Here is a 26,730-nt window from a genome sequence, read left to right on the forward strand (position 1 = left end):
TTAAGGACGTTAGTGTCTCTTTGAAGACATTATTGTCTCTTTGAAGATGTTATTGTCTCTTTGAGGACGTTGGTGTCTCTTTGAAGACGTTATTGTCTCTTTGAAGACGTTAGTGTCTCTTTGAAGACGTTATTGTCTCTTTGAGGACGTTAGTGTCTCTTTGTAGACGTTGGTGTCTCTTTGAAGACGTTGGTGTCTCTTTAAAGACGTTAGTGTCTCTTTGAAGACGTTATTGTCTCTTTTAGGACGTTAGTGTCTCTTTGAAGACGTTATTGTCTCTTTGAGGACGTTAGTGTCTCTTTGTAGACGTTGGTGTCTCTTTGAAGACGTTAATGTCTCTTTGAAGACGTTAGTGTCTCTTTGAAGACGTTATTGTCTCTTTGAGGACGTTAGTGTCTCTTTGTAGACGTTGGTGTCTCTTTGTAGACGTTGGTGTCTCTTTGAAGACGTTGGTGTCTCTTTGAAGACGTTATTGTCTCTTTGAGGACGTTATTGTCTCTTTAAGGACGTTAGTGTCTCTTTGAAGACGTTAGTGTCTCTTTGAAGACGTTGGTGTCTCTTTGAAGACGTTGGTGTCTCTTTCAGGACGTTATTGTCTCTTTGAGGACATTAGTGTCTCTTTAAGGACGTTAGTGGCTCTTTGAAGACGTTATTGTCTCTTTAAGGACGTTAGTGTCTCTTTGAAGACGTTAGTGTCTCTTTGAGGACGTTATTGTCTCTTTGAGGACGTTAGTGTCTCTTTAAGGACGTTAGTGTCTCTTTGAAGACGTTGGTGTCTCTTTGAAGACGTTATTGTCTCTTTGAGGACGTTATTGTCTCTTTAAGGACGTTAGTGTCTCTTTGAAGACGTTAGTGTCTCTTTGAAGACGTTGGTGTCTCTTTGAAGACGTTGGTGTCTCTTTCAGGACGTTATTGTCTCTTTGAGGACATTAGTGTCTCTTTAAGGACGTTAGTGGCTCTTTGAAGACGTTATTGTCTCTTTAAGGACGTTAGTGTCTCTTTGAAGACGTTAGTGTCTCTTTAAGGACGTTATTGTCTCTTTGTAGACGTTGGTGTCTCTTTAAGGACGTTAATGTCTCTTTGAAGATGTTGGTGTCTCTTTGTAGACGTTGGTGTCTCTTTGAGGACCTTAGTGTCTCTTTAAGGACGTTAATGTCTCTTTGAAGATGTTGGTGTCTCTTTGTAGACGTTGGTGTCTCTTTGAAGACGTTGGTGTCTCTTTGAAGACGTTATTGTCTCTTTGAAGACGTTGGTGTCTCTTTAAGGACGTTATTGTCTCTTTGTAGACGTTGGTGTCTCTTTAAGGACGTTATTGTCTCTTTGAGGACGTTAGTGTCTCTTCAAGGACGTTAATGTCTCTTTGAAGATGTTGGTGTCTCTTTGTAGACGTTGGTGTCTCTTTGAAGACGTTGGTGTCTCTTTGAGGACGCTATTGTCTCTTTGAGGACGTTATTGTCTCTTTGTAGACGTTGGTGTCTCTTTGAAGACGTTGGTCTCTCTTTGAAGACGTTGGTGTCTCTTTGAAGATGTTGGTGTCTCTTTGTAGACGTTGGTGTCTATTTAAGGACGTTAGTGTCTCTTTGAAGACGTTATTGTCTCTTTAAGGACGTTAGTGTCTCTTTGAAGACGTTATTGTCTCTTTAAGGACGTTAGTGTCTCTTTGAAGACGTTATTGTCTCTTTAAGGACGTTAATGTCTCTTTGAAGACGTTATTGTCTCTTTAAGGACGTTAGTGTCTCTTTGAAGACGTTAGTGTCTCTTTAAGGACGTTAGTGTCTCTTTGAAGACGTTATTGTCTCTTTAAGGACGTTAGTGTCTCTTTGAAGACGTTATTGTCTCTTTGAGGACGTTATTGTCTCTTTGTAGACGTTGGTGTCTCTTTGAAGACGTTGGTCTCTCTTTGAAGACGTTGGTGTCTCTTTGAAGATGGTGTCTCTTTGTAGACGTTGGTGTCTATTTAAGGACGTTAGTGTCTCTTTGAAGACATTATTGTCTCTTTGAAGATGTTATTGTCTCTTTGAGGACGTTGGTGTCTCTTTGAAGACGTTATTGTCTCTTTGAAGACGTTAGTGTCTCTTTGAATACGTTGGTGTCTCTTTAAGGACGTTAGTGTCTCTTTGAAGACGTTGGTGTCTCTTTCAGGACGTTATTGTCTCTTTGAGGACGTTAGTGTCTCTTTGAAGACGTTATTGTCTCTTTAAGGACGTTAGTGTCTCTTTGAAGACGTTATTGTCTCTTTAAGGACGTTAGTGTCTCTTTGAAGACGTTATTGTCTCTTTAAGGACGTTAATGTCTCTTTGAAGACGTTATTGTCTCTTTAAGGACGTTCGTGTCTCTTTGAAGACGTTAGTGTCTCTTTAAGGACGTTAGTGTCTCTTTGAAGACGTTATTGTCTCTTTGAGGACGTTAGTGTCTCTTTGAAGACGTTATTGTCTCTTTGAGGACGTTATTGTCTCTTTGTAGACGTTGGTGTCTCTTTGAAGACGTTGGTCTCTCTTTGAAGACGTTGGTGTCTCTTTGAAGATGTTGGTGTCTCTTTGTAGACGTTGGTGTCTATTTAAGGACGTTAGTGTCTCTTTGAAGACGTTATTGTCTCTTTAAGGACGTTAGTGTCTCTTTGAAGACGTTATTGTCTCTTTAAGGACGTTAATGTCTCTTTGAAGACGTTATTGTCTCTTTAAGGACGTTAGTGTCTCTTTGAAGACGTTATTGTCTCTTTAAGGACGTTAGTGTCTCTTTGAAGACGTTATTGTCTCTTTGAGGACGTTATTGTCTCTTTGTAGACGTTGGTGTCTCTTTGAAGACGTTGGTCTCTCTTTGAAGACGTTGGTGTCTCTTTGAAGATGGTGTCTCTTTGTAGACGTTGGTGTCTATTTAAGGACGTTAGTGTCTCTTTGAAGACATTATTGTCTCTTTGAAGATGTTATTGTCTCTTTGAGGACGTTGGTGTCTCTTTGAAGACGTTATTGTCTCTTTGAAGACGTTAGTGTCTCTTTGAAGACGTTATTGTCTCTTTGAGGACGTTAGTGTCTCTTTGTAGACGTTGGTGTCTCTTTGAAGACGTTGGTGTCTCTTTGAAGACGTTAGTGTCTCTTTGAAGACGTTATTGTCTCTTTTAGGACGTTAGTGTCTCTTTGAAGACGTTATTGTCTCTTTGAGGACGTTAGTGTCTCTTTGTAGACGTTGGTGTCTCTTTGAAGACGTTAATGTCTCTTTGAAGACGTTAGTGTCTCTTTGAAGACGTTATTGTCTCTTTGAGGACGTTAGTGTCTCTTTGTAGACGTTGGTGTCTCTTTGAAGACGTTGGTGTCTCTTTGAAGACGTTATTGTCTCTTTGAGGACGTTATTGTCTCTTTAAGGACGTTAGTGTCTCTTTGAAGACGTTAGTGTCTCTTTGAAGACGTTGGTGTCTCTTTGAAGACGTTGGTGTCTCTTTCAGGACGTTATTGTCTCTTTGAGGACATTAGTGTCTCTTTAAGGACGTTAGTGGCTCTTTGAAGACGTTATTGTCTCTTTAAGGACGTTAGTGTCTCTTTGAAGACGTTAGTGTCTCTTTAAGGACGTTATTGTCTCTTTGTAGACGTTGGTGTCTCTTTAAGGACGTTAATGTCTCTTTGAAGATGTTGGTGTCTCTTTGTAGACGTTGGTGTCTCTTTGAGGACCTTAGTGTCTCTTTAAGGACGTTAATGTCTCTTTGAAGATGTTGGTGTCTCTTTGTAGACGTTGGTGTCTCTTTGAAGACGTTGGTGTCTCTTTGAAGACGTTATTGTCTCTTTGAAGACGTTGGTGTCTCTTTAAGGACGTTATTGTCTCTTTGTAGACGTTGGTGTCTCTTTAAGGACGTTATTGTCTCTTTGAGGACGTTAGTGTCTCTTCAAGGACGTTAATGTCTCTTTGAAGATGTTGGTGTCTCTTTGTAGACGTTGGTGTCTCTTTGAAGACGTTGGTGTCTCTTTGAGGACGCTATTGTCTCTTTGAGGACGTTATTGTCTCTTTAAGGACGTTATTGTCTCTTTGTAGACGTTGGTGTCTCTTTAAGGACGTTAATGTCTCTTTGAAGATGTTGGTGTCTCTTTGTAGACGTTGGTGTCTCTTTGAAGACGTTGGTGTCTCTTTGAAGACGTTATTGTCTCTTTGAAGACGTTGGTGTCTCTTTAAGGACGTTATTGTCTCTTTGTAGACGTTGGTGTCTCTTTAAGGACGTTATTGTCTCTTTGAGGACGTTAGTGTCTCTTCAAGGACGTTAATGTCTCTTTGAAGATGTTGGTGTCTCTTTGTAGATGTTGGTGTCTCTTTGAAGACGTTGGTGTCTCTTTGAGGACGCTATTGTCTCTTTGAGGACGTTATTGTCTCTTTAAGGACGTTATTGTCTCTTTGTAGACGTTGGTGTCTCTTTAAGGACGTTATTGTCTCTTTGAGGACGTTAGTGTCTCTTTAAGGACGTTATTGTCTCTTTGAAGACGTTGGTGTCTCTTTGAAGATGTTATTGTCTCTTTAAGGACGTTGTTGTCTCTTTGAAGACGTTGGTGTCTCTTTGAGGACGTTATTGTCTCTTTGAGGACGTTAGTGTCTCTTTAAGGACGTTAGTGTCTCTTTGAAGACGTTGGTGTCTCTTTGAAGACGTTATTGTCTCTTTGAGGACGTTATTGTCTCTTTAAGGACGTTAGTGTCTCTTTGAAGACGTTAGTGTCTCTTTGAAGACGTTGGTGTCTCTTTGAAGACGTTGGTGTCTCTTTCAGGACGTTATTGTCTCTTTGAGGACATTAGTGTCTCTTTAAGGACGTTAGTGGCTCTTTGAAGACGTTATTGTCTCTTTAAGGACGTTAGTGTCTCTTTGAAGACGTTAGTGTCTCTTTAAGGACGTTATTGTCTCTTTGTAGACGTTGGTGTCTCTTTAAGGACGTTAATGTCTCTTTGAAGATGTTGGTGTCTCTTTGTAGACGTTGGTGTCTCTTTGAGGACCTTAGTGTCTCTTTAAGGACGTTAATGTCTCTTTGAAGATGTTGGTGTCTCTTTGTAGACGTTGGTGTCTCTTTGAAGACGTTGGTGTCTCTTTGAAGACGTTATTGTCTCTTTGAAGACGTTGGTGTCTCTTTAAGGACGTTATTGTCTCTTTGTAGACGTTGGTGTCTCTTTAAGGACGTTATTGTCTCTTTGAGGACGTTAGTGTCTCTTCAAGGACGTTAATGTCTCTTTGAAGATGTTGGTGTCTCTTTGTAGACGTTGGTGTCTCTTTGAAGACGTTGGTGTCTCTTTGAGGACGCTATTGTCTCTTTGAGAACGTTATTGTCTCTTTAAGGACGTTATTGTCTCTTTGTAGACGTTGGTGTCTCTTTAAGGACGTTAATGTCTCTTTGAAGATGTTGGTGTCTCTTTGTAGACGTTGGTGTCTCTTTGAAGACGTTGGTGTCTCTTTGAAGACGTTATTGTCTCTTTGAAGACGTTATTGTCTCTTTGAAGACGTTGGTGTCTCTTTAAGGACGTTATTGTCTCTTTGTAGACGTTGGTGTCTCTTTAAGGACGTTATTGTCTCTTTGAGGACGTTAGTGTCTCTTCAAGGACGTTAATGTCTCTTTGAAGATGTTGGTGTCTCTTTGTAGATGTTGGTGTCTCTTTGAAGACGTTGGTGTCTCTTTGAGGACGCTATTGTCTCTTTGAGGACGTTATTGTCTCTTTAAGGACGTTATTGTCTCTTTGTAGACGTTGGTGTCTCTTTAAGGACGTTAATGTCTCTTTGAAGATGTTGGTGTCTCTTTGTAGACGTTGGTGTCTCTTTGAAGACGTTGGTGTCTCTTTGAAGACGTTATTGTCTCTTTGAAGACGTTGGTGTCTCTTTAAGGACGTTATTGTCTCTTTGTAGACGTTGGTGTCTCTTTAAGGACGTTATTGTCTCTTTGAGGACGTTAGTGTCTCTTCAAGGACGTTAATGTCTCTTTGAAGATGTTGGTGTCTCTTTGTAGATGTTGGTGTCTCTTTGAAGACGTTGGTGTCTCTTTGAGGACGCTATTGTCTCTTTGAGGACGTTATTGTCTCTTTAAGGACGTTATTGTCTCTTTGTAGACGTTGGTGTCTCTTTAAGGACGTTATTGTCTCTTTGAGGACGTTAGTGTCTCTTTAAGGACGTTATTGTCTCTTTGAAGACGTTGGTGTCTCTTTGAGGACGTTATTGTCTCTTTGAGGACGTTAGTGTCTCTTTAAGGACGTTAGTGTCTCTTTGAAGACGTTGGTGTCTCTTTGAAGACGTTATTGTCTCTTTGAGGACGTTATTGTCTCTTTAAGGACGTTAGTGTCTCTTTGAAGACGTTAGTGTCTCTTTGAAGACGTTGGTGTCTCTTTGAAGACGTTGGTGTCTCTTTCAGGACGTTATTGTCTCTTTGAGGACATTAGTGTCTCTTTAAGGACGTTAGTGGCTCTTTGAAGACGTTATTGTCTCTTTAAGGACGTTAGTGTCTCTTTGAAGACGTTAGTGTCTCTTTAAGGACGTTATTGTCTCTTTGTAGACGTTGGTGTCTCTTTAAGGACGTTAATGTCTCTTTGAAGATGTTGGTGTCTCTTTGTAGACGTTGGTGTCTCTTTGAGGACCTTAGTGTCTCTTTAAGGACGTTAATGTCTCTTTGAAGATGTTGGTGTCTCTTTGTAGACGTTGGTGTCTCTTTGAAGACGTTGGTGTCTCTTTGAAGACGTTATTGTCTCTTTGAAGACGTTGGTGTCTCTTTAAGGACGTTATTGTCTCTTTGTAGACGTTGGTGTCTCTTTAAGGACGTTATTGTCTCTTTGAGGACGTTAGTGTCTCTTCAAGGACGTTAATGTCTCTTTGAAGATGTTGGTGTCTCTTTGTAGACGTTGGTGTCTCTTTGAAGACGTTGGTGTCTCTTTGAGGACGCTATTGTCTCTTTGAGAACGTTATTGTCTCTTTAAGGACGTTATTGTCTCTTTGTAGACGTTGGTGTCTCTTTAAGGACGTTAATGTCTCTTTGAAGATGTTGGTGTCTCTTTGTAGACGTTGGTGTCTCTTTGAAGACGTTGGTGTCTCTTTGAAGACGTTATTGTCTCTTTGAAGACGTTGGTGTCTCTTTAAGGACGTTATTGTCTCTTTGTAGACGTTGGTGTCTCTTTAAGGACGTTATTGTCTCTTTGAGGACGTTAGTGTCTCTTCAAGGACGTTAATGTCTCTTTGAAGATGTTGGTGTCTCTTTGTAGATGTTGGTGTCTCTTTGAAGACGTTGGTGTCTCTTTGAGGACGCTATTGTCTCTTTGAGGACGTTATTGTCTCTTTAAGGACGTTATTGTCTCTTTGTAGACGTTGGTGTCTCTTTAAGGACGTTATTGTCTCTTTGAGGACGTTAGTGTCTCTTTAAGGACGTTATTGTCTCTTTGAAGACGTTGGTGTCTCTTTGAAGATGTTATTGTCTCTTTAAGGACGTTGTTGTCTCTTTGAAGACGTTGGTGTCTCTTTGAGGACGTTATTGTCTCTTTGAGGACGTTAGTGTCTCTTTAAGGACGTTAGTGTCTCTTTGAAGACGTTGGTGTCTCTTTGAAGACGTTGGTGTCTCTTTAAGGACGTTATTTTCTCTTTGAAGACGTTGGTGTCTCTTTGAAGACGTTGGTGTCTCTTTAAGGACGTCGGTGTCTCTTTGAAGACGTTGGTGTCTCTTTAAGGACGTTATTGTCTCTTTGTAGAAGTTGGTGTCTCTTTAAGGACGTTATTGCCTCTTTGAGGACGTTAGTGTCTCTTCAAGGACGTTAATGTCTCTTTGAAGATGTTGGTGTCTCTTTGTAGACGTTGGTGTCTCTTTGAAGACGTTGGTGTCTCTTTGAGGACGCTATTGTCTCTTTGAGGACGTTATTGTCTCTTTAAGGACGTTATTGTCTCTTTGTAGACGTTGGTGTCTCTTTAAGGACGTTAATGTCTCTTTGAAGATGTTGGTGTCTCTTTGTAGACGTTGGTGTCTCTTTGAAGACGTTGGTGTCTCTTTGAAGACGTTATTGTCTCTTTGAAGACGTTGGTGTCTCTTTAAGGACGTTATTGTCTCTTTGTAGACGTTGGTGTCTCTTTAAGGACGTTATTGTCTCTTTGAGGACGTTAGTGTCTCTTCAAGGACGTTAATGTCTCTTTGAAGATGTTGGTGTCTCTTTGTAGATGTTGGTGTCTCTTTGAAGACGTTGGTGTCTCTTTGAGGACGCTATTGTCTCTTTGAGGACGTTATTGTCTCTTTAAGGACGTTATTGTCTCTTTGTAGACGTTGGTGTCTCTTTGAAGACGTTATTGTCTCTTTGAAGACGTTGGTGTCTCTTTAAGGACGTTATTGTCTCTTTGTAGACGTTGGTGTCTCTTTAAGGACGTTATTGTCTCTTTGAGGACGTTAGTGTCTCTTCAAGGACGTTAATGTCTCTTTGAAGATGTTGGTGTCTCTTTGTAGACGTTGGTGTCTCTTTGAAGACGTTGGTGTCTCTTTGAGGACGCTATTGTCTCTTTGAGAACGTTATTGTCTCTTTAAGGACGTTATTGTCTCTTTGTAGACGTTGGTGTCTCTTTAAGGACGTTAATGTCTCTTTGAAGATGTTGGTGTCTCTTTGTAGACGTTGGTGTCTCTTTGAAGACGTTGGTGTCTCTTTGAAGACGTTATTGTCTCTTTGAAGACGTTGGTGTCTCTTTAAGGACGTTATTGTCTCTTTGTAGACGTTGGTGTCTCTTTAAGGACGTTATTGTCTCTTTGAGGACGTTAGTGTCTCTTCAAGGACGTTAATGTCTCTTTGAAGATGTTGGTGTCTCTTTGTAGATGTTGGTGTCTCTTTGAAGACGTTGGTGTCTCTTTGAGGACGCTATTGTCTCTTTGAGGACGTTATTGTCTCTTTAAGGACGTTATTGTCTCTTTGTAGACGTTGGTGTCTCTTTAAGGACGTTATTGTCTCTTTGAGGACGTTAGTGTCTCTTTAAGGACGTTATTGTCTCTTTGAAGACGTTGGTGTCTCTTTGAAGATGTTATTGTCTCTTTAAGGACGTTGTTGTCTCTTTGAAGACGTTGGTGTCTCTTTGAGGACGTTATTGTCTCTTTGAGGACGTTAGTGTCTCTTTAAGGACGTTAGTGTCTCTTTGAAGACGTTGGTGTCTCTTTGAAGACGTTGGTGTCTCTTTAAGGACGTTATTTTCTCTTTGAAGACGTTGGTGTCTCTTTGAAGACGTTGGTGTCTCTTTAAGGACGTCGGTGTCTCTTTGAAGACGTTGGTGTCTCTTTAAGGACGTTATTGTCTCTTTGTAGAAGTTGGTGTCTCTTTAAGGACGTTATTGCCTCTTTGAGGACGTTAGTGTCTCTTCAAGGACGTTAATGTCTCTTTGAAGATGTTGGTGTCTCTTTGTAGACGTTGGTGTCTCTTTGAAGACGTTGGTGTCTCTTTGAGGACGCTATTGTCTCTTTGAGGACGTTATTGTCTCTTTAAGGACGTTATTGTCTCTTTGTAGACGTTGGTGTCTCTTTAAGGACGTTAATGTCTCTTTGAAGATGTTGGTGTCTCTTTGTAGACGTTGGTGTCTCTTTGAAGACGTTGGTGTCTCTTTGAAGACGTTATTGTCTCTTTGAAGACGTTGGTGTCTCTTTAAGGACGTTATTGTCTCTTTGTAGACGTTGGTGTCTCTTTAAGGACGTTATTGTCTCTTTGAGGACGTTAGTGTCTCTTCAAGGACGTTAATGTCTCTTTGAAGATGTTGGTGTCTCTTTGTAGATGTTGGTGTCTCTTTGAAGACGTTGGTGTCTCTTTGAGGACGCTATTGTCTCTTTGAGGACGTTATTGTCTCTTTAAGGACGTTATTGTCTCTTTGTAGACGTTGGTGTCTCTTTGAGGACGCTATTGTCTCTTTGAGGACGTTATTGTCTCTTTAAGGACGTTATTGTCTCTTTGAAGATGTTGGTGTCTCTTTGAAGACGTTATTGTCTCTTTAAGGACGTTGTTGTCTCTTTGAGGACGTTATTGTCTCTTTGAGGACGTTATTGTCTCTTTGAGGACGTTAGTGTCTCTTTGTAGACGTTGGTGTCTCTTTGAGGACGTTGGTGTCTCTTTGAAGACGTTATTGTCTCTTTGAAGACGTTGGTGTCTCTTTGAAGACGTTGGTGTCTCTTTGAAGACGTTATTGTCTCTTTGAAGACGTTGGTGTCTCTTTGATGACGTTGGTGTCTCTTTGAAGACGTTGGTGTCTCTTTGAAGACGTTATTGTCTCTTGAAGACGTTGGTGTCTCTTTGAAGACGTTGGTGTCTCTTTGAAGACGTTATTGTCTCTTTGAAGACGTTGGTGTCTCTTTGAAGACGGTGTCTCTTTGAAGACGTTATTGTCTCTTTGAAGACGTTGGTGTCTCTTTGAGGACGTTATTGTCTCTTTAAGGACTTTATTGTCTCTTTGAAGACGTTGGTGTCTCTTTGTAGACGTTGGTGTCTCTTTGAAGACGTTGGTGTCTCTTTGAGGACGCTATTGTCTCTTTGAGGACGTTATTGTCTCTTTAAGGACGTTATTGTCTCTTTGTAGACGTTGGTGTCTCTTTAAGGACGTTATTGTCTCTTTGAGGACGTTAGTGTCTCTTTAAGGACGTTATTGTCTCTTTGAAGACGTTGGTGTCTCTTTGAAGACGTTATTTTCTCTTTGAAGACGTTGGTGTCTCTTTGAAGACGTTGGTGTCTCTTTAAGGGCGTTGGTGTCTCTTTGAAGACGTTGGTGTCTCTTTAAGGACGTTATTGTCTCTTTGTAGAAGTTGGTGTCTCTTTAAGGACGTTATTGTCTCTTTGAGGACGTTAGTGTCTCTTTAAGGACGTTAATGTCTCTTTGTAGACGTTGGTGTCTCTTTGTAGACGTTGGTGTCTCTTTGAAGACGTTGGTGTCTCTTTGAAGACGTTGGTGTCTCTTTGAAGACGTTATTGTCTCTTGAAGACGTTGGTGTCTCTTTGAAGACGTTGGTGTCTCTTTGAAGACGTTATTGTCTCTTTGAAGACGTTGGTGTCTCTTTGAAGACGTTGGTGTCTCTTTGAAGACGGTGTCTCTTTGAAGACGTTATTGTCTCTTTGAAGACGTTGGTGTCTCTTTGAGGACGTTATTGTCTCTTTAAGGACTTTATTGTCTCTTTGAAGACGTTGGTGTCTCTTTGTAGACGTTGGTGTCTCTTTGAAGACGTTGGTGTCTCTTTAAAGACGTTATTGTCTCTTTGAAGACGTTGGTGTCTCTTTGTAGACGTTGGTGTCTCTTTGAAGACATTGGTGTTTCTTTGAGGACGTTATTGTCTCTTTAAGGACTTTATTGTCTCTTTGAAGACGTTGGTGTCTTTTTGAAGACGTTATTGTCTCTTTAAGGACGTTGGTGTCTCTTTGAAGACGTTGGTGTCTCTTTGAGGACGCTATTGTCTCTTTGAGGACGTTATTGTCTCTTTAAGGACGTTATTGTCTCTTTGTAGACGTTGGTGTCTCTTTAAGGACGTTTTTGTCTCTTTGAGGACGTTAGTGTCTCTTTAAGGACGTTATTGTCTCTTTGAAGACGTTGGTGTCTCTTTGAAGACGTTATTGTCTCTTTGAAGACGTTGGTGTCTCTTTGAAGACATTGGTGTCTCTTTGAAGACGTTATTGTCTCTTTGAAGACGTTGGTGTCTCTTTGAAGACGTTATTGTCTCTTTGAAGACGTTGGTGTCTCTTTGAAGACATTGGTGTCTCTTTGAAGACGTTATTGTCTCTTTGAAGACGTTGGTGTCTCTTTGAAGACGTTATTGTCTCTTTGAAGACGTTGGTGTCTCTTTGTAGACGTTGGTGTCTCTTTGAAGACGTTATTGTCTCTTTGAGGACGTTAGTGTCTCTTTGAGGACGTTATTGTCTCTTTAAGGACGTTAGTGTCTCTTTGAAGACGTTGGTGTCTCTTTGTAGACGTTGGTGTCTCTTTGTAGACGTTGTTTTCTCTTTGAAGACGTTGGTGTCTCTTTGAAGACGTTGGTGTCTCTTTGAAGACGTTATTGTCTCTTTAAGGACGTTAGTGTCTCTTTGAAGACGTTGGTTTCAGCTCAGCATTTTAACATTAATTAATTCATTTCTGTGTTTCAGTCGTCTCCTCTGCAGACTATTCCCAAAATAGAAGGTAACTACACAACAACACACTGTTTGTTTATTTTAATATTCTGCGTTTTATATTTATTTATTTAATTCATATTCTTATGTTTGTGTGACTAACCCTAACCCTCACCAAGTGTAAATAAAGGTTAATACATGGAACAGACTTCTTTTTTATTGTCATGAGACCTGAAAAGATATTTTGACACGATATAAAAGAAACACAATCAAATACAATTTATTTTAAAAACATAAAAGAGGTTTAGGGTAAAAATGAAATGAACAGAAGATCATTTTATGTTTCCCGGCTCTTATTTTGTTGACTTTTTCTCACTGACTTCCTGTGTTGCCTTAGCAATCCTCCTGTTCGGAGAGCCAATCAGATGGGAGACTAACCTGCAGCTGCTGATGGACGTGCTCCTGACCAATGGGAGTCCAGGCCGTGTGTACGACGCTCAGCTGCCGGCCCAGCTGCCTGTGCTCGCCTGTAACATGGATCTGATGTGGATGGCCGAGGCGCCGTCTCCACGGTAACAACACCCCACAGGAAGTCAGTTTAACCTCCAGGCAGGAGGATGGTTTATAGTTGATCTGGTTTGACCCTGACGTGTTGCCGTAGGTTCGGTCACGGGATGTTCCTGCTGTGTCTGGAGTCTGTCTACAGGAAGCTGACGGGGCGGGAGCTTCAGTACGAGGCGCTGCTGGGAAAACCTGACCTACTGACCTACCAGTACGCCGAGCAGCTGCTGAGACTGCAGAACCGAAACCACAAGATCTCTACAATCTACGCCGTCGGGTAACTAAACGCTCCATAATACCGTCGGATAACTAAACCCCCCATAATACCGTCTACACAGTCAGGTAACCACACCTTCTTCTTGTTGCCTAGCGACAATCTGATGACGGATATCTATGGTGCTAACCTGTACAACCGCTACCTGAGTCAGCAGCAGGCTGCCATGACGACCACCACCAAGCTTGTTGCCCAGGGAACGGGGAGTCATGTGACGATGGCGGCACCAGAGGTGGAGCTGGTTTGTGCTGCAGCTCAGTGTCGCTCCATATTGGTGGGTAACTCTGGGCTCCTTTATTAGTTAGAATAATAATGTCTGTCTTTAACACAGAGCTGCTCTTCCTGCTCCACAGGTGTGCACAGGCGTCTACAACCCTCGCTCCCCGTTGCCTAGCGACCGGAGCAGCGTGGTCACAGAGACGGTGTTTCACAGTCACAGAGACCTGGAGCTGGAGCGAGACCTGATGGAGCCGCATCACTTGGTGGAGGACGTGGAGGCCGCCGTCGACCTGCTGCTGCAGCAGGAGAGCACCATCACTTCTGACCTCTAGATGGTCCTCTACAGCCTAGCAGCAGGAGACTCCTCTGTAACATCCAGCAGCAGGAGACTCCTCTGTAACATCCAGCAGGAGACTCCTCTGTAACATCCAGCAGGAGGAGACTCCTCTGTAACATCCAGCAGGAGACTCCTCTGTAACATCCAGCAGGAGGAGACTCCTCTGTAACATCCAGCAGGAGGAGACTCCTCTGTAACATCCATCAGGAGGAGACTCCTCTGTAACATCCAGCAGGATGAGACTCCTCTGTAACATCCAGCAGGAGGAGACTCCTCTGTAACATCCAGCAGGAGGAGACTCCTCTGTAACATCCAGCAGGAGACTCCTCTGTAACATCCAGCAGGAGACTCTTCTGGTTGTATAGAAGTCTATGAGAAAATGTTTCTTCTTCTCTCTTGATTTATTACCTCAGTGACATTTTCCTGATGAGTTTATGTCTCAATCTGTAGTTTCAACTCTTCTTCATCACATGATGTTCATTTGGTAATTTATAATCTAACCCATTTAGAGTAAAATAGAGGATAAACAGCGTTTGTGTCCGTGTTTTAGTCTCACACCTTTAACTCTTTCACAGTTTGTGTTTTCACTATGCACGCATGACGTGAGACACCGTCCCAACACCCGACCTGTGACGGTCTGTCTTTATAAAATTCACATCTCTGACTTTAACTTTTAATAAACTAATAATCCCACTCATCTTTGTTCTAATAATATAATATAACACATCTAACTTCTGTGTAATATTGTGTAATCTGTTGATTGTAAACATCGGAATACTTTCATACTTTATATTTTTACTTTAAATAAAAACTTATTCTTTAATTCATAATAAAACCAACTAAACAAACACGTCGCACACATATATACTCTTTATATTACACCTTCGTATACATATATTCATACTAAAGGAATATTTAAGTATGAATAATAATTATTAATAATGAATAAATAGACCTGCTAATCTGGAACTTCATATAATGAAAGAAAGTAAATGTTATATTATGTAACCCTAACCCTAACCCAAATTCTTTGATTTGTAAATTCAAATTAGTGAAGGTTTCCCATAATAATATTAAAAATAATATCTCTGAAGGAAATGAAGACGTAAAACATTTTTGAAAATCTTCATAAGAGACAAAAAGAAATCAAAATATTTATAAAACAATATTTAAACTTTGTCACACGACATCTTGTCCTAGTAGGAAGATGTTAAAGGTTGAGAATAAAGTTACTTTTGTATTAATGTATTTTGTTAATTTTATTTGATGTTGTGAAAACGTTATTACAGAAGAACAATATTCTGGAAGCAATGAGTTTATTTCTTTCCTAAAAATATAAACTAATAAGATCAGGTGCAAACAAAAAAGCGAAACCTTTATTGAGCCCCTGAGCAAAAAGACAGAAATAACTTGAGAAGAAAAGAAGAATTAATATAATAAGATGTATATATTACTAGTACTATATATATAATATATATATATATATATATTATATATAATAGTACTACTGGAACCAGCTTCCAGTTTGTGTTCGGGAGGCAGACACCCTCTCCACATTTAAGAGCAGGCTAAAGACTTTCCTTTTTGATAAAGCTTATAGTTAGGGCTGGCTCAGGTTTGCCTTCTCAGTTGCTCTCCCTGAGGTTTCTTCCATTTTTCCCCCTTTAATTCTGGGGTTTCTTTTAGGAAGTTTTTCCGTGTGCGATGTGAGGGTCTAAGGACAGAGAGTGTCGCAACCTGTACAGTCTGTAAACACTGAGACAAATGTATAATTTGTGATATTGGGCTTTATAAATAGATTTTATTTGATTTAGTATAAGGGTCATTGCAGAATTGGAGGACAATTTAGACATCAACACTTTTAAAAAATGAACCTTTCATTTTATTCTTTTTTGTTATGTATTTAGGAAAAACAGATAATAAACCATCAAAAAAAGTGATTTGGCCAGCAAAGGCATCAAATGTACACTTTGTATTCGATGTTTTATTTGTTGTGCGCCATGTTTTGTGCAACACTGTGACACATACTCATTAAGCAGAAAAAGTTATTTTTAAAAACATTCTTCAATAAAACTCTTTAGTATTTAGTAAAGAAAGTCACATTTATATTAAATATATATGTAATTTTGGATGAAACTGGTTTAATATTAATTTTAAGTAGCTTTTTAAATCGATCTTGCCCAAATTTGCAATTGTCACGTTTCTTTTTACCAATTTCAGTATTTAATTTGAAATATTTGCTCAAATATATTATGTATATAATTAATCAAGCTATTAAAAGGACATTAGTTTAAACTTTTGTGAGCTGAGAAAATTATTTATGGTTATTTTAATATTTTAAATGATATAGTAACAGTGTTGAAATTAGAGTAACAGGGTTGCGTAAAGTAACAGGGTTGAATGGCTACATTACTTTTGGTTGTAAATCATGACATAAATGTGACAAATAAATACTCAGGACCACAGAAATGTTGTTTGATAATTTTCTATATATATTTTCCAATGAAGGATTAACAGGAAGAGTATCAATGATACATAAAAAATATGTCAACACAACAACAAACTGGATATAATCTAATATACACTGGACAAATATAACACATGGAAGTCACTGAGGTAGTGTTAAGGAAAAAGATGAAGAACTCGGAGCTTGAATGTCGAATCAAAACAGCAATCTTCTAGTTAAATCGATATATTTATTAACGTGTCAAACATGGAAAATACTTCTCAGCTGAGAACACTAATCGCATCACCGTTTCCACAGACTGAGTCTCTAAAATACACTCAGGTTGCTGTCTGACAGGTCCGCGAGCAGTGAACAAAGGGTTGTAAACATCTCATCTAATACATGGAGTAGGCGTTGACCTCCTCATTGGTCCCCGTTGGCGCCATCACGCTCCTCCGTCAGCAGAGTCAGGAAGTGATGGTAGTTGACCTGTTCTCTTAAAGGGGAAGTGTTTCTACTGTGTTTACCTTCAATATTGTGCTTATAATACATTAATAGTGCAGAAATACATATTGATTGAGGTAGACAAATACTTATGATAGTCTTTCAAGTGTGGATTAATACAATCAGGAGTAATTTACTTCACAATTCCCCCTTTACACACCCTTTATGGTGTGTATAATATCCAGTAAATATAAGGCAACCAGTGGTGTACAAATTCAGCAAGAATACATTCTTAGTGCCCTTGTTTTTATTTTAGTCATAAAAAGTACCTTTGGTAAAAAACACAAACTTTAATGAAAAAAATACCTTCTGTATAAAACATCAACTTTAATAAAGAATAGCTTCAGTATAAAAACAAAGAACTTCACTTTTTATTCCAGAATAAAGACAAATGTTGTAAAATGATGTGTTATTTATGACACAATGATCGCATCCATCCATCCATCCATCCATCGTCTACCGCTTATCCGGGATCGGGTCACGGGGGCAGCAGCTCCAGTAAGGAACCCCAATCTTCCCTTCTCCGGGCCACATCCTCTGCTCCGACTGGGGGATCCTGAGGCGTTCCCAGGCCAGTGAGGAAATATAATCTTTCCACCGAGTCCTGGGTCTTCCCCGGGGTCTCCTCCCAGCTGGACGTGCCTGGAACACCTCCCTAGGGAGGCGCCCAGGTGGCATCCTTACTAGATGCCCGAACCACCTCAACTGGCTCCTTTCAACGTAAAGGAGCAGCGGCTCTACTCCGAGTCTCTCACGGATGGCTGAGCTTCTCACCCTATCTCTAAGGGAGACGCCAGCCACCCGTCTGAGAAAACCCATTTCGGCCGCTTGTATCCGTGATCTCGTTCTTTCGGTCATGACCCAGCCTTCATGACCATAGGTGAGGGTAGGAACGAAGATCGACCGGTATATTGAGAGCTTTGCCTTCTAGCTCAGCTCTCTTTTCGTCACAACGGTGCGGTAAAGTGACTGTAATACCGCCCCCGCTGCTCCGATTCTCCGGCCAATCTCTCGCTCCATTGTCCCCTCACTCGCGAACAAGACCCCGAGGTACTTGAACTCCATCACTTGGGGTAATGGCTCATTCCCAAACCGGAGTAGGCAATCCACCGGTTTCCTGCTGAGAGCCATGGCCTCAGATTTGGAGGTGCTGATCCTCATCCCAACCGCTGCACACTCTGCTACGAACCGATCCAGTGACTGTTGAAGGTCACAGACCTATGATGCCATAAGGACCACATCATCTGCAAAGAGCAGCGATGAGATCCTCAGGTCACCGAACTGCAACCCCTCTCCTCCACGACTACGCCTCGATATCCTATCCATGAAAATCACGAACAGGATTGGTGATAAAGCGCAGCCCTGATGGAGGCCAACATTCATGAGAAACGAGTCCGACTTACTGCCAAGTATCCGGACACAACTCTCGCTTTGGGCGTACAGGGATTGGATGGCCCTCAAAAGTGACCCCCTCACCCCATACTTCCGCAGCACCTCCCACAGTATCACCCGGTGGGCCTCTCACACGGCAGAAGCTGCTGCCCTTCTAGTCCTTCGATACCCTGCAACTGTTTCCGGAGTCCTCCCGGATAACATAACCCGGAAGGACTCCTTCTTCAGTAGGACGGCTTCCCTGACCACCAGGGTCCACCACGGTGTTCGAGGGTTACCGCCCCTTGAGGCACCTAAGATCTTGAGACCACAGCTCATCACCGCAGCTTCAGCAATAGAGGTTCAATGTCCCCAACCTCCACAGGGATGGCTGAAAAGCTCCGCCGGAGGTGTGAGTTAAAGATCCCCAGGACAGGGGGCTTCCTCCAGACGTTCCCAGTTCACCCGCACTACCCGTTTGGGTTTACCAGGTCTGTCCAGAGTCTTCCCCCACCCCTTGATCCAACTCACCACCAGATGGTGATCAGTCGACAGCTCCGCCCCTCTCTTCACCCGAGTGTCCAAAACATGCGGCCTCAGATCAGATGATACGATTACGAAATCGATCATTGACCTTTGGCCTAGGGTGCTCTGGTACCACGTGCACTTATGAGCATCCTTATGTTCGAACATGGTGTTTGTTATGGCCATTCCATGACTAGCACAGAAGTCCAACAACAAACGACCGTTCGGGTTTAGATCAGGGAGGCCCTTCCTCCCAATCACGCCTCTCCAGGTGTCTCCATCGTTTCCCACGTGTGCGTTGAAGTCTCCCAGCAAGACTACGGAGTCCCCTACTGGAGCCCCCTGCAGGGCTCCATTCAGGGTCTCCAAGAAGGCCGAATACTCAGAACTGCGGTTTGGGGCATAGGCACAAACAACAGTCAGAGTTTTCCCCCCCATAACCCGAAGGCATAGGGAGGCGACCCTCTCGTCCACCGGGATAAACTCCAATGTAGCGGCGCTCAGCCGGGGGCTAGTGAGTATCCCCACCCCGGCCCGACGCCTCACACCTTGGGCAACTCCGGAGAAGAATAGAGTCCAACCCCTATCCAGGAGTACGGTTCCAGAGCCAAGACTGTGCGTGGAGGTAAGCCCCACCAGATCCAACTGGTAGCGATCCACCTCCCGCACTAGTTCCGGCTCCTTCCCACACAGAGAGGTGACGTTCCACGTCCCCAGAGCCAGCCTCTGCTGCCCGGGTCTGGTCCGTCGAGGTCCCTGACCATCACTGCCACCCGTGTGACAGCGCACCCGTGTGACAGCGCACCCGACCCCAGCGGTTTTTCCCATGAGTGGTGGGCCCACAGGATGGATGGATGGGAGGCACCAGACGGGGGCCCCGGGCTTCCTCCGGGCAGGGTCTCTCCTTTCCTTTCCCTTTCTTTCATGAAGTCGTTTTTGAACCATTCTTAGTCTGGCCCCTCACCTGAGACCAATTTGCCTTGGAAGACCCTACCAGGAGCACTAGGCTCCAGACAACACAGCTCTCAGGTTCATAGGGACACACAAACCTCTCCACCACGATAAGGTGATGGTTCCCAGAGAGGACAATGATCGCAGTATTTAATAAATCATGATTTAGTATGTCGACCACCGATGTTTACACTGCCGCTACCGGAAACACCCGACGCCGTGTTCTGACGTCACAAGTAGAACACAGTCCACCAGTTGAATACACAGACACCACGGCAGCACGGCAGATGTGGTGATGTCGGACTCTGGCTCGGATATTTCGACAGAATCGAGTGACAGTGAGTCGTCAATAGACTCGTTGCACCTTCAAGAAGAGGAGTTTATTGAAGAGGATGCCGGTGTCGTGGATTTAGATCATGCGGGCGAGTTTAACGTGGTGGAAACAGAGCAGCGCGAGACACAGTATTCAAGATGGAGACACAGACGGGAGCGAACATGCGGATGATGGTGACGGTGAATCTGGATTTGGCGGAGATCCTGTGCGACATCAGAACACAGACAGGTATATACATTTGACTATAGTTCACAGAACTTCTCAATATATAGTAAATACATCATAATAAAACGTAACCTTATCCTCGATCGTAATTAGATCACAAGCTATCCTATATCGAGTTGATAGCTTGGTTTCCTTGAATTGTTATGAACCCGACTAGTTGTCCGCAAATTGCTCGATCCCTAAATATTCAATTACTTCTCTACTTGGACACATCGACGGCTGTAAAGCTTGATAACTTGATTCTCTCTCGAAGTTTCTGCGGTTGAGGTTCTATCGTTGTATCTGATGTCAAACGTCATATATTACGAGCTGTATATAAAGCATTAGCTATTAGCTAACAAACAGACCGGAGGTCAGTGCTGGTTTATAAAGTATAGTCTGTATACTGAGCGTCTCACCTGTAGTGTTTACGAGCCTGTCATCAAACACAGGCATATAAATAGTATGACATGAAGATGACGTTAATATTGGCCCTTTTCTGGATATTGCATATTGTGTACATGTCCTTACCACTCTTCCTTTGTACATTTCGGTGTACATGTGAAAACTGTACAATTATGGAAGCAATTGAAGAGCTGCTGCCAAGAAAAGGATGTCATGGAGGATCTCAATGAATATGAGGGACATGGTGCAAACACAACCTGCAGAACAGATCACCCAGGATTCAAATCAAAGTGTCTGGATGTTTGGGTGTTGCAGACAGCCTACCACAGGTATGTGAAGAGGGACAGACAACGAGCAGGTGATGAGCCACGTAATGAGGAAGTTACTTGTGTGATGTGTAGAGCTCAGAAACTTTGTATTTATGGGGAGTCGAATGGTCACTCTGGCACAGTCACAGAATACATAGATAAATAAGGTGGAAGTGATTACCATTGACATAACCATAACGCGTTATCTGCTATTTTAATTCAGCTATTATACCATTTTAATTCTGCTATATTATATTTTAATTCTGCTATTGTTATAATGGTACTTCAGACTCATTTACATCTACACTGTGATTATTGTTCTGTAAATGCTCTTATTCTGTACTAATTGTTATGTTTTTGCTGTGAAGCAAAAATGTGAAGCAAAGTTATATATATATATATATATATATTTTTTATATATATATATATATATATTTTTTTTAATATATTTTTTATATATATATTTTTTTAATATATTTATATATATTTTTTTATATATATATATATTTCTATATATATATATATATATATTTTTTTTTATATATATATTTTCTTATATATATATTATGATGCTGACCTTTGGAACAACCAACTTAGATTGGAACTTGCAGTCCAGCTGACCTGACACGTGGTCGTCTGCATGGACTTGTGGTGTGTCCGTGGAGGGGGATCCGTCTGCACAGCACTTTCTTTCTGACATGTCTGAAATGTACAAAACACAACTTTACTAATAAATCTTTCAAACCAGCTTGAAATTGTATTGCATGTTTATACATGTCTGCGTAAAGAACATATCTAATAACATTCATAATAAAAGATGTGGTTGAATTGATTGAGAGAGAAATGATATCAAATGAAACAAATATATGAATTATGTACATGCATGTGGTGATTGTATGTTTAACACGTCATGTGCAGGTCTACTGGTACTGCTGTACTGTAATGTACAGATGACGTACAGTCTGTATACTTACACACAGCTTCCTCCCCAGTGTGGATGTTCAATAGATGGTCGCTGATCATACAGGTGTCCTCAGTTCTGTCAGTGGCTTCATTCACCAATGTTTCAACACCTCTGTAATAATAGGGTGATTGTTAAACGTTAAATAGACTCACGCTTTTACTCAAACTACAGAAGAAAATGGGGAAGCCTGTTATAAACATTGAATCTATACTTAATTAAGCTAATGAAGTGTAATTAGCTAAAGTTATTAATACTACAAACAATAACACAGATATCAGCTAGGGCCTGGTGTAAACTCGTTGTATACAGTAGGTCTAGAGCGATGATGGCTTTATGCTTGAAACAATAAATACAGTAAACAAGTAGCACGGCTTACCTTCGCTCTCTCCCTTTTGGCGAATGCATTTCGTCGTCTCTCTGGTGGAGGACTCTGCACCGGCGGACGTGTTTGAGTCGGCGTGCTGGCTTGTGCTGGCTTGTGCTGGCTGGGGTCTCGGCAGTATTGTAGGCACAGCATCTGCGTTCAGTTTTAAATTCTTTTTGAATCTCATTTCCTTGGCGAGCAGTTTGTTCGAAACACGATCTCTCAAAGTGCACAAATCATCGGTTTCATCGACGCACTTGTCTTGTCCATAAACGCGACATTTTATCATCTTTTGGCCACAGAAAGCTGGAGACGTCCCCACATCCCCACACAACACATCGCTTCACAAGTATCCTTGATGATCGATTGTTGTCCGTTCTTTCTCGTAATAATTGACAGCAGTCTTTGCTGCTTCAACGCAGACGAACACTGGCGGCGGCTGTAACGCAGACGAACACTGGCGGCGGCTGTATTCTACTTGTGTAAGGTGTTGTGCAGTAAATCATGAAACAAAAGACATAGCAAAACAACGGGGTTTCCTGGCTTAGACAGGGAGAGAGAGAGAGCATCGCGGGCGTTTTATGCCCTGAGGAGCGCTGCGCCCAGGTGCTCCAGATCTGACTGGATACTGTCATCAGCTCTACTGACACCTTAAAGATATACAACTGTGAGGTAAATGAATCCTAATTGTATTAATCCACATTGGAAAGACTATCATATGTATTTGTCTACCTCAATCAATATATATTGCTACACTACGAATATGTTTCGGCGCAATTATGTATTTTCTGCACTGAGTGTATTACAAACATAATAGGGGCACTTCCCCTTTAAGAGAACAGGTCAACAAACCATCACTTCCTGACTGCTGACGGAGGAGCGTGTTGGCGCCAAACTGGGACCAATGAGGAGAAGGTCAACGCCTACTCCTTCTATGTAGCCACATGTTTTACGACTCTTTGTACACACTTGAGCGGAGCCGTCAGACAGTAAACTGGGGTTCTTTGAGCGTTCAGTCTGTGGAAACGGCGATGCAAATTGTGTCCTCAGCTGAGAATATTTTCTATGTTTGACTTATCACGTTAATAAATATATCGATTGCACCAGAGGATTGCTGTTTTGATTCGACATTCAAGCTCCGAGTTCTTCTACTTTTTCCACCCTTTACAACACAGTGACTGGCACAAGACAGGTTAAGCAGGGGCCATCGATCTTCGTTCCTACCCTCACCTGTGGTCATAAAGGCTGGGTTATGACCGAAAGTACGAGATCATGGGTACAAGCGGCCAAAATGTGTTTTCTCAGACGGGTGGCGTCTCCCTTAGAGATAGGGTGAGAAGCTCAGCCATCCGTGAGAGACTCGGAGTAGAGCCGCTGCTCCTTTACGTTGAAAGGAGCCAGTTGAGGTGGTTGGTAGTGCGCCTCCCTAGGGAGGTGTTGCAGGCACGTCCAGCTGGGAGGAGACCCCGGGGAAGACCCAGGACTCGGTAGAGAGATTATATCTCCTCACTGGAAACACTTCAGGATCCCCCAGTCGGAGCTGGCTGATGTGGCCCGGAGAAGGGGTTTGGGGTTCCCTACTGAAGCTGCTGCCCCCGCGACCCGACCCCGGATAAGAGGTAGACCATGGATAGATGGAAAATACAGTAATACATTTAAAACATTATATTATGCTAAATTATACAAAATCAAATCAAAATCAAATTTATTTGTATAGCCCAATATCACAAATTATACATTTGTCTCAGTGTGCTTTACAGACTGTACAGGTTACGCCACCCTCTATCCTTAGACCCTCTGTCCTTAGACCCTCTGTCCTTAGACCCTCGCATCGCAGAAGGAAAAACTTCCTAAAAGAAACCCCACAATTAAAGGGGGAAAAATGGAAGAAACCTCAGGGAGAGCAACTGAGGAGGGATCCCTCTCCCAGGATGGACAGACGTGCAATAGATGTCGTGTGTACAGGATAAACAACATAGTACAAATACAACATTTGACAGAAAATATGTTGTGTTGAAAAAAAAGAGAAAGTTTGGATGAATCCAGGTAAATGTCAAAAAGGCTTCCCGGTGTCCAGCAGGACCAGGGCAGCAGGCGCTGTCACGATTCATGATCCTGACGTAAACTTTATCAGTGGCAACCTGCCACATGAGAGACAGAAACTCTGGGGATGATACCCCGGATGATGAGTTAGTAACATACATTTACATAAATGCATACAGATAGAGAGGGAGAAGAAGAGAGGGAGGGGAGGAGAGAGGAAGAGAAGGAAGAGAGCAGGGAGGTGTCCCCCGGCAGTCTAAGTCTATAGCAGCACAGCACTAGGGGCTGATCCAGGGCAAACCTGAGCCAGCCCTAACTATAAGCTTTATCAAAAAGGAAAGTCTTTAGCCTACTCTTAAATGTGGAGAGGGTGTCTGCCTCCCGAACACAAACTGGAAGATGGTTCCACTGGAGAGGAGCTTGATAGCTGAAGGCTCTGGCTCCCATTGTACTCTTAGAGACTCTAGGAACTAGTAACCCTGCAGTCTGGGAGCGTAATGCTCTAGTTGGTTTTTGGGACAACCTGATAACAATGAGTTGCAGTCATCCAGCCTTGAAGTAACAAATGCATGGACTAGTTTTTCTGCATCATTTTGAGACAGGATATGTCTTATTTTTGCAATGTTAAGTAGATGAAAGAAGGCAGTCCTTGAGATTTGTTTTATATGGGAGTTAAACGACAAATCTTGATCAAAGATGATGCCAAGATTCCTTACAGTGGTGCTGGAGGCCAAATTAATGCCATCCAGAGCTTCTATGTCATTAGAAAATGCGTTTCGGAGGCGTTTAGGTATAATAACTTCAGTTTTGTCTGTTTAACATCAAAAAGTTGCAGGACATCAGAGTTTTTATGTCCTTAAGGCTTGAAGTTTAGCCAATTGATTGGTTTCATCTGGTTTAATTGATAGATGTAATTGGGTATCATCCGCATAACAATGAAAGTTTATAGAGTGGTTCCTTATAATATTGCCCAAAGGAAGCATATATAAGGTGAATAGAATCGGTCCAAGTACAGAACCCTGCGGAACTCCAAGACTGACTTTGGCTGTCATGGAGGATTTATCGTTAACACGTACAAATTGAGATCGCTCAGATAAATAGGACTTGAACCAGCTTAGTGCGGTTCCTTTTATGCCAACACAATGTTCCAGTCTCTGTAGTAGAATGTCCTGATCAACAGTGTGGAAAGCAGCACTGAGGTCTAACAAGACAAGAACAGAGACAAGTCCTTTGTCTGATGCCATTAGAAGGTCATTGGTAACTTTCACCAGTGCCGTCTCTGTGCTATGATGAACTCTAAATCCAGATTGAAAAACCTCAAATAAACTATTATTATATAAAAAGTCACACAACTGTTTTGCGACTGCTTTCTCAAGGATCTTAGCGAGAAAGGGAAGGTTAGATATCGGCCTATAGTTGGCTAAAACCTCTGGATCAAGACTAGGCTTTTTAAGAAGTGGTTTTATTACAGCTACTTTAAAGGATTGGTACGTAGCCAGATAATAGAGACAGGTTGATCATATTTAATAACGAGGTGTCAATTAAGGGTAAAACTTCTTTAAACAGTTTAGTTGGAATCGGGTCTAAAAGACAGGTTGATGCTTAGACGATGAGATTGTTGAAGTTAGTTGGTTAAGGTTGATTGGAGTAAAACAGTCTAGATATATTTCAGGAGTTACAGATGTTTTTAAGGTTCTGGAGGTTGAAGTTAAGTCGTTACTGATTGAGGGCAGGAGGAGATTAATTTAGTCTCTAATAATTATAATGTTATGGTTAAAGAAGCTCATGAAGTCGTCACTACTGAGAGATATAGGAACAGAAGGCTCTGTAGAGCTGTGGCTCTCTGTCAGCCTCAGTGCTGAACAGAAACCTGGGGTTGTTCTTATGTTCTTCTGTTAATGAAGAGTAATAAGCTGCTCTGGCATTACGGAGAGCCTTCTTATACGTTTTAAGATGATCTAACCAGACTAAACGAGATTCTTCCAATTTAGTGGAACGCCATTTACTTTCAAGATTTCTCGACTTTTGTTTTAGTTTGCAGATTTGTAAATTAAGCCATGGAGCTTTCTTTTTCTGTTTTATGATCTTCTTCTTTAGAGGAGCGACAGAGTCGAGTGTTATTCGCAGTGAGGCTGCAGCGCTATCAACAAGATGATTAATTTGGGAGGGACTAAAGTTAGCATTGGAGTCCTCTGTTATATTGATATTGAGTCCTGGTATTGAATTAAGTGCTGATGGAATCACTTCCTTAAATTTAGTCACAGCACTTTCAGATAAACATCGAGCGTAGGATATTTTGCCTGCTGGCTTGTAGTCCAGTAACAGGACTTCAGAAGTTATTAAAATGTTCTGATAAAAGAGGATTATGTGGACACACTGACATTTTACTATAAATAATAGATTAAACTGAAGGAAATGCAACTAACCCTAACCCTATTACTGAATGTCAACCCTGTTACTCTAATTATAATAACAGGGTTGCAAATCAATGCTAATTTTTGCTTTTACCTCAGGAATTAATGCTAGCTGCCCAATGTAATGCTACTGTCAAGGAATGGATACACTTAGATATTTAACTAAAGAAAGATGTATTTGAAATTAATGTGTTTTAGTCTCATAATGCGAGTAACAGCGTTGTGTTTGTGTCCATCAAGAGTGAAAAGATTGGAAATATATCAAAAAATAAAAGAGAGGACTTGCCTTTGGTCTACCCATGGTGGTAGCACATAACTTGCTGATGTCCTTTCCTCTGTGTCATGTGACACATGTTTTTTCACTTCCTCTGCCAAGCTAAAAAGGTTTTGGTAACAGGGTTGCACGCATGTTGTGGGACACACTTTCAGTGTAAGATTAGTTATTTAAAATATGTTTATGATTTAACAAATTGATT

At 41.7% G+C, this 26,730-nt stretch overlaps 1 protein-coding gene across 1 annotated transcript; it reads left to right on the forward strand.

Moving 5' to 3' along the window:
• Window positions 1–12,427: 12,427 nt before the first annotated feature.
• On the forward strand, window positions 12,428–13,482 carry LOC115006155 (haloacid dehalogenase-like hydrolase domain-containing 5; the record flags this gene model as incomplete). The annotated part of the gene is made up of 4 exons (XM_029428231.1): window positions 12,428–12,602; window positions 12,692–12,868; window positions 12,962–13,139; window positions 13,219–13,482. Coding segments are annotated over 4 exons (728 nt in total), but the record flags the coding sequence as incomplete, so codon positions are not given.
• Between the last annotated feature and the right edge of the window lie 13,248 nt (window positions 13,483–26,730).

This window comes from Cottoperca gobio, unplaced genomic scaffold, assembly GCF_900634415.1.
Source record: "Cottoperca gobio unplaced genomic scaffold, fCotGob3.1 fCotGob3_52arrow_ctg1, whole genome shotgun sequence".
Lineage (NCBI taxonomy): Eukaryota > Metazoa > Chordata > Actinopteri > Perciformes > Bovichtidae > Cottoperca > Cottoperca gobio.